This window comes from Myotis brandtii, unplaced genomic scaffold (genome assembly GCF_000412655.1).
Source record: "Myotis brandtii unplaced genomic scaffold, ASM41265v1 scaffold138, whole genome shotgun sequence".
Taxonomy (NCBI): Eukaryota; Metazoa; Chordata; class Mammalia; order Chiroptera; family Vespertilionidae; genus Myotis; species Myotis brandtii.
Genome location: NW_005354915.1, coordinates 1,904,780 through 1,912,466, shown reverse-complemented (window position 1 = coordinate 1,912,466; position 7,687 = coordinate 1,904,780). Strand labels below are relative to the sequence as shown.

The window sequence follows — 7,687 nt, the reverse complement described above, 5'->3', positions numbered from 1 at the left end:
TCACCTCGGGCTGGATCCCCCCGCCCTGCCGCCATCCCGCTGGTGAACCCCACCTGTGCCGCATTCCTGCCCGGGTTTACCCAGTTTTAGCATCACAGGCCCCCAGGTGCCGGGTTACCCAAGCCAAGGCCCCGCTCCCACCCCTCCAGGTCGGACCTCTGCCAACATGGTCCAACCCCAGACGTCAAAAGCGGAGACCCCCGCCCCTGCAGCCGCTACCGGTGCCCAGATGGATGACGTCATCGACACCCTGACCTCCCTGCGCCTCACCAACTCGGCGCTTAGGCGGGAGGCCTCCACCCTGCGGGCCGAGAAGGCGAACCTCACCAACATGCTGGAGAGCGTGATGGCGGAGCTGACCCTGCTGCGCACCAGGGCTCGGATCCCGGGGGCGCTGCAGATCACCCCGCCCATCTCGGCCATGACCTCCAACGGCACCCGACCCATGACCACGCCGCCCACCTCTCTGCCCGAGCCTTTCTCCGGAGACCCGGGCCAGCTCGCGGGGTTCCTGATGCAGATGGACAGGTTCATGATCTTCCAGGCCTCGCGCTTCCCCGGCGAAGCCGAGCGGGTGGCGTTCCTGGTGTCGCGGCTGACGGGGGAGGCGGAGAAGTGGGCCATCCCGCACATGCAGCCCGACAGCCCCCTGCGAAACAACTACCAGGGCTTCCTGGCAGAGCTGCGGAGAACCTACAAGTCCCCGCTGCGGCACGCGCGGCGCGCGCAGATCAGGAAGACTTCCGCCTCCCATCGCGCGGTGCGGGAGCGGCAGGGGCTGTGCCGCCAGCTGGCCGCTGCGGGCACGGCCCCCTGCCCCGTGCACCCGGCCTCCAATGGGACTAGTCCAACGCCGGCCCTGCCCACCCGCTCTCGGAACCTTTAAGAGCCGCCACCGGCCTGGTTGCATTGGCAAATGCACTAGGTAGCCGGGCCCTTGGCTGCGCAGAAGTGTCCCTACAGCAGTGTCGTTCTTGTCGGAGACTCCCTGCCTGCCTCTCCAGACCTGTCCCTCTTCAGCCCCTTGGGCCCTGGCACCCCTCCCTTCCTAGTATGTGTGCTAGCGTGTCCCCAGCCTCGGTGCATGCTTCCCCTCATGCTTGCGACGCCAGCTCCTCCATGACCACAGCTCAGCTACCTGTCACAGGGCCTCCACTTCGTGCTCCGGCTCACCAACCCCTCCCAGCCTGAGTGCACCGATACTCCCGCTCCGGCCTCTGCAGACCCCACAGCCGCTCCCCACCTGGCGGCCGGTTCTCACTGACGGAAGGCACTGTGGCCAGGCTGGTGGGCACCTGGACAGGGGAGTCTGGCCTCCCACCATGAGTGGCCGCAGGCCTGCCAGGGCCCGTGTAGCAGGCAGGGCTGTCCTTGGTGGCCGAGTGGTCCCTGCTGGGAGTGTGGTTCTGGCACTTCTGGGGGCACGCTTCACTTTGCACTAGAATCGCCGTCTGTATGCCCCCTTGTTGCCACTGGGACGGACCGGAAATGCAGGTGGAGGAGGAACCTGGAGGATGCCCCTCCACGAATGCCTGGCTCGGCTGCCCGAGTTCCCGTGGCACCCGGTTCCCGGGGCCTGGAAGCTGCCGGCGGAAGAAGGAGAGTGGCTTGGACTGCTGGGCAGCTCCGTCAGCTGTCGCGCGCAGCACATCGTGCCTAGACCCCTGCAGGCTGAGGCTGGGCGCCGGGGGCTCATTCTGCCGCCCTGGACCTCTGGTGGGAATCGCCACAGCTGCTAGCGCAGTCCCCCCTCCTCTGTCCCATGTCACTTGTTCCCTTCACTCAGGTGACAAGTGGCCTTCAGCTCCGCCCCTCAGCTCACAGCATCTCCAGGTCTTCAGAGCCTCCCCAGGCCGGAGCTGTCCATCAGCTGTCCAGTCTTCGTCCAAGAAAACGGGCTCCTAGCTGGACCTCCTTCCTCGGGTGCATCTGGCAGGGGCCCTTGGCCCTGGTGACCCGGGCAGGGCCTTGGGGGACACCCCGTCCTCACTGACGGGCAGGCTGGCACTCATGTCGCAGTCCTGAGGGACAGCTGTGCCTCAGCGGGGGACGGCCTCGCGCTTCCTCACGGGGCGCCCAGAAATCACTTGCCAAATGGCCCTCGCCCAGGTCCTTTGGGTGGTGATGCTCCACCATGTTTGGATGCAGATGAACTACATTGACATTCGCACGGCCACCTGGACCGTGGGGGGCCATGGGGCGTCTTACCCTGGCTTCCTCTGCCCCTGCTCTGGCCTGGCTGCAGAACAGCCTCTGCACCCACCCAGAGACAGGTCTTGGGACACCCAGGCCGGGCCCTGGGCCCCCCGTACTTCCTCCGAGTTTTGGTGACGCCGGGAAAAGTGACCGCTCCTGACGCAGCCACTGCCGTGCCAGGCCAGGGCATTCAGTGGCTGCTGATGTTCGTGGTCATGGCCTCCACTCACCGTAAACTCCGTTAGCCCGTTGCCCTGCTAAACAACTGCCTGCATACAGGCCACAGGCCCCTGAGTCCGACCGCACGGCTCAGGGGATCATGGTGCTCTTAAGCATGATGGGGGGCCGCAGTGGAGCCCCGATTCCGGGGGTGGCACCTCTGAGGTGTGCCTGTCACTTTCTCAGTGCTCAGCTTTCTCCTGCCTGTCTGCCAGGTAGAGGCGGCCCCCGATGAGGGGGTACAGTGGCACCTGGGAAAAGGAAGCCCGCAGGGGTAACACACCTTGAAGGTTCCTGTGTGCCCGGCCCAGCCGGGGTAGGAGACGCAGCAGGGGAGCAGGGCGGGAACGCTGCTCTCTCAGCAACCCCGGGTCTGCCCGAGTGGTTTGTAGAAACCCTGTTGGCATGCTGTGCAAGTGCTGTCAGTCATACTGCTCACAGCAGGACGGGCCGTGGGCAGGGCCGCCACGCGGGCCGCCCCCAGCCATCACCGGGCCCTTTGTATGTGGGGTGTGCCCCACCCAGGCAGCTGCCAGGCCTCACTGGTTCCATTGCGTTGGGTCTCGGTGCTTGGGCCCGGTGCTGCCGCACCTCCGTGGCCCGGGCTGCTTCCTGCAGCTGTGGGAACGAGCAGGTGAGGGAGCTGGGGTCGCGCCCCCCCCCCCCCCCCCGCCCCCGGACTCAGAAGCAACCACACTGGGAGCCCACTGGCTCTAGGAGACACCCAGGCCCCAGCAAGAGAGGAGGGGACCCGCGCTCCAGGGGCCCAGGGCTGGGCCGCCCGCCGGCAGGCAGGTCACAGGCAGGTCACGTTGGAAGAAGTGGGGGGAAAGCTGCTTTGGACATGCTGTGGGTCAGACTTTCTCCAAATGGAAGGGAGCTGCACTGATTTGTTAAAGGGCCAGGCAGCTGGTGTTAGCCTGTGAGGGGCAGTGTTTTTCACGGTGACTGCTCTCTGGTCTCCGCGAGCCCCTAGTAAGTGAGCTTCGTTTCCTGCCAGCTTCCTCTAGACGGGACTCAGATGAGGGTGGCCTCCTGGCCTCAGACATGGTGTGACCTGGGGAGTAACAGAGTCCTGCAGCGTTTCAGTGGCCTCCGGGACAGGCAGGGACCCGCCTTGTGGTGCCAGGTGAGCACAGAGGAGGGAGCCGCGAGGAGGAGTGCAGGTAAGGCTCCTGGTGCACACGATCACCGGGGGACCAGGACCCTGACAGCCCATGGAGAGCACTGCAGGGAGGGTGGGCGTGTACCTGGGCGCAGGCCCTGGGATTGTATGAGGGACGCGTGCTGGGGCCACCGGCCGTGAGCGGAGCTTAGAGGGGGAGAGCTCCTCACAGGGGCCCCTCCACCCGCAGCCGCGGCTCTGAGACCGTGGCTTCTGCGTGGGAAGCGCCAGCTCAGAAGCTTAGCGATGGCGACGGGAGGCGGGGCCTGGCTCCGGGAAGGGAGGTAGGGCAGGCCCGGGAGGTGGGAGGAGGCTGGGGTCAGGGCAGGCCCATCCACCGAACAGCTGCCGTCTCCCGTGTCCCTCAGGTCCCAACACCCGCGTGGTGGCGGTTGGCACGGCGCAGGCGCAGTAGGGACGGGAGGACCCAGCTCCTCACTTTCAGTCGCCAACTCCTCTCCACAAGCAAGTGACCTGCCAGGTCTTCTCAGCAAGCGCACATCCTGGGGATGGGAAACTAGGGAAGAGGAAAGAGGAAAGTGAAATTGGGCCATTTTGGCATTTGTCCTCCCCGCTCCCTCCCCCGTTAGCACCACCTTCGCTTTGAACTGGCGGGGCCACTCCGTCGGGGGAGGGGCAGTGGGGCCAGCGGTGGCCACGCTGTCACTCATTTCTCACTCTCAGAAGTGGGGGAGCCTCTTCCCCAGTGTCACGTGACTTCCTGAGGAGAGCCGGGGGCGGGGGGGGGGGGACTAGAATGACGGGAGGAACACCGTTGGCAGAGCGGCTTCCAGCAGTGTCCCCTTGGCGCTGCCACCAGCCAGGAGGGTGTGCCCATCCTGCCGACGGCTGAGTCACTGCTGACTCGATGACGAGATGGCCTGGGTTCAGTTTGCATCTCTGGTGTGTGGCAGCCGGACATCTTCCCATCCGGCAGGTGTGTCTCCTCTTGTGGGTTGTGGGTGTCGATCGCGCTCACGTACTGGGTCTGGTGCATCTGTATGAGCTCGTTGTACATTAAAGACATTAACCTGTCGTGTGTCACACGTGCTGCACGCTTCCGGCCTTTTCCTTCCGTGGGTGTGTTTTACTGCAGTTCCAACTTCTTGTCTCTGGCCGACCCACTCCCTCCCTCGCTGTGCCCCCTGCATGTAGCAGGCAGGCTGCTCCCCTGCTCACGCTGTGTCACTGCTGCACCAGCGTCCTCCGGCACATAGTAGGTGCCCAGTGACCTGTCAGATTGTCGCCCCAGTGGGGGTGCTGGGGATCCCTCAGTGATAAACAGGCCGTCCTCAAGCCTGGGCCCCCGACTCCCTGAGAACCGTTAAAATCACTGAGGACCCGAAAGAGCTTTTGCTTAAGTTGGTTTTGTGAATATCATGTAATAAAACGGAGGATACTTTAATATATTAAAAAAACAACTCGCTGATGCCCACGCAAATAGCACATTTCCCCAAACAAAGCATCGAGAAGAGTGGCGTCGCTTTTCATGTTTGCAAAGTGATGTCTGGCTTAGCAGGCGACAGCTGGCGCCTCACCCGCTTCTGCACGATCACACATACGCAGCCTCTGAAAACCCCACTGTTCCCCGCGAGACTGGGAAGGCCAGGGTGTTCCAGTGTCACCCGAAAACCTGTCCACCCTCCACACCCCGACGTGGCTGTGCGGGCCGCTGCTGGGCGGAGGAGAGGGGACCGCTGCCCAGAGCGCCCGGGGCCTGCGTGGTCTGTCTTCCCTCCGAGTTCACACGCTCACTTCTGGAGCTGCTGGCCTGTGAGCAGGAGGAGGCTCTAATGGACTTTGCCTCAGCTATTCCAGCAAATACCCTGAGCTCAGGGGTCCCTTCCCTTCCTGTTGGCTGTGTGCCCTTCGTCACAGCGGAGACCCCCCCTCTTAGAGGCCCGGCTCTGTGAGCTGTTGCTCGGCTTGTCCCCCAGTCCCTCCCTTTTGAAAGTGACGTCAGTTTATAATTTGTGTTCCTATCTAGTGGGGTCCCCTCTTGAGGGTTCTTTGCTGTTCTCACCAGATGAACTTGAAGAGTTAATTCTAAGGTTTCCCACCATCTTGGTAACAGGTGTGGGGCTGCGCAGGGCGGAGCCTGTAGGACGGGGCGGCCCCTCCTTCCCACCAATGGTCTTCTCAGACTGGCTGCTCTGGGCCCCGGGGGTGGGGGGGGGGCATAGCTGCCCCATCTGCTGTCCCGCAGGGGAAGTCCGTGTGCGCAGGGCCCTCCTGCTGGCCCAGACGGCTGCTCCTAAGAGGTAACAGGTGTGGGGCTGCGCAGGGCGGAGCCTGTAGGATGGGGCGGCCTCTCTTTCCCACCAATGGGCTTCTCAGACTGGCTGCTCTGGGGGGCGGGGCATAGCTGCCCCATCTGCTGTCCCGCAGGCGAAGTCTATGTGTGGCAGGGCCCTCCTGCTGGCCCCGACGGCTGCTCCTAAGAGGTTCCCAAGACCTGGCCCCCTCTGCCTGAGGGTGGAGGTGCAGAGCGACCCCCCCCCCCCCCAGTTTGGGGCTGGAGGCCAGAAGCCTGGGCGGGACCAGGGCTCCGTCCTCAGTGGCTGCGCAGCCCCACTCTCTCCTGAGTCCCACGCGCCCAGGCTGCTGGGAGAAGCCCCGGAGGGATCTGTGTCCCAGGCCAGGCACCTGGCTGCCATCCTTCCCGTCCCACCTTCTCCCTGAGCGAGGCCCTGGTGCTCCGCCCACACTCGGTCCGAGCTGTTCCCACCACCACTGCCTCTGCGCTCTCCCTGCCTCCTCCCCGCTCAGCCCCGTGTCAAGACGAGGTCAGATGTTCCTCCTGTCCAGGCCCCCAGCACGGGGCTGGCCTGGGGCCGCGGCTGAGCTCCCACCCCCCACGCACGCAGCTTCCTCTCGGAGAGGTCGTCACTGTCGGCTCCTACTGAGCTCCCGTGTGTGTCCTCCACCGACTGCTCCCGAGGGCAGCGCTGACGTCGGGGCCAGCGTGTCCCTGCCCGGCCCAGGGCCTGGCAGAGCAGCTGCTTGGGGAAGGCACGGTGGTGACGGGAGGGCTGAGTCCCTGAGCTCCCACCCCCCACGCACGCAGCTTCCTCTCGGAGAGGTCGTCACTGTCGGCTCCTACTGAGCTCCCGTGTGTGTCCTCCACCGACTGCTCCCGAGGGCAGCGCTGACGTCGGGGCCAGCGTGTCCCTGCCCGGCCCAGGGCCTGGCAGAGCAGCTGCTTGGGGAAGGCACGGTGGTGACGGGAGGGCTGAGTCCCAGACCCACAGCACACAGGGCCGTCACAGGGCCCCTGCTGGACCCCAGGCTGTGGCGGCAACACAGACCGCCCTCGGGGACACGTCCCGGGGGAGAGCAGCGAGCCCGCTGCCCTCATAGAAGGGGACAAGGTGGGCGTGGTGGTCGGTGGTGGCTTCGCTCTTAAGCACCCTCTCCTAAGCACCCCGCTCCCAAGCACCCCCTCCTGAGCACCCCCCTCCTGAGCACCCCGCTCCTAAGCACCCCCCTCCTGAGCATCCCTCTCCTAAGCACCCCCTCCTAAGCACCCCGCTCCTAAGCACCCTCCTCCTGAGCACCCCTCCTAAGCACCCCGCTCCTGAGCACCCCTCCTAAGCACCCGCTCCCGAGCACCCCCTCCTGAGCACCCCCTCCTAAGCACCCTGTTCCTAAGCACCCCGCTCCTAAGCACCCCTCCTAAGCACCCCGCTCCTAAGCACCCCTCCTGAGCACCCCGCTGCACATCACGAACCAGACTCTGTACCGGGGGAGGGAGCTCACATGCAGTGAAACCGTCTCCTTACACACGCCATTTGGTGAGTCTGAAAAGTGGGTGCGCCACGATAGCCCCAGTGAGATTCAGAACATCACCCAGAGGGTCCCCCAGAGCCCTCCCTCGGCCTAGAAACTGTCCATTCCCAAGGCACAAAGACGCCCTGTCATTTCCTCTAAAAAAATAATAGTACTTAAAAAAAATTTAAAAATATGTTTTTATTGATTTTGAGAGAGAGAGGAAGGGAGAGGGATAGAGAAACACTGACGAGAGAGAAACATCCTCGATCGGCTGCCTCCCCCCCGCCCCACTGGGGATGTGCCCGCAACCAAGGTACATGCCCTTGACTGGAATCG

The 7,687-nt window shown here is 64.3% G+C and overlaps 1 protein-coding gene across 1 annotated transcript; it reads left to right on the top strand.

Moving 5' to 3' along the window:
* The first annotated feature begins 6 nt into the window (after window positions 1-6).
* Window positions 7-4,630, top strand: LDOC1L (leucine zipper, down-regulated in cancer 1-like). The gene has a single exon (XM_005860658.2). It carries the CDS (start codon window positions 167-169, stop codon window positions 884-886), a length of 720 nt encoding a protein of 239 aa, XP_005860720.1. The 5' UTR covers window positions 7-166; the 3' UTR covers window positions 887-4,630.
* The last annotated feature ends 3,057 nt before the right edge of the window (window positions 4,631-7,687 follow it).

Coding starts and splice junctions, on each gene's coding strand:
- LDOC1L (XM_005860658.2), top strand. CDS start 167: ATGGTCCAACCCCAGACGTCAAAAGCGGAGACCCCCGCCCCTGCAGCC.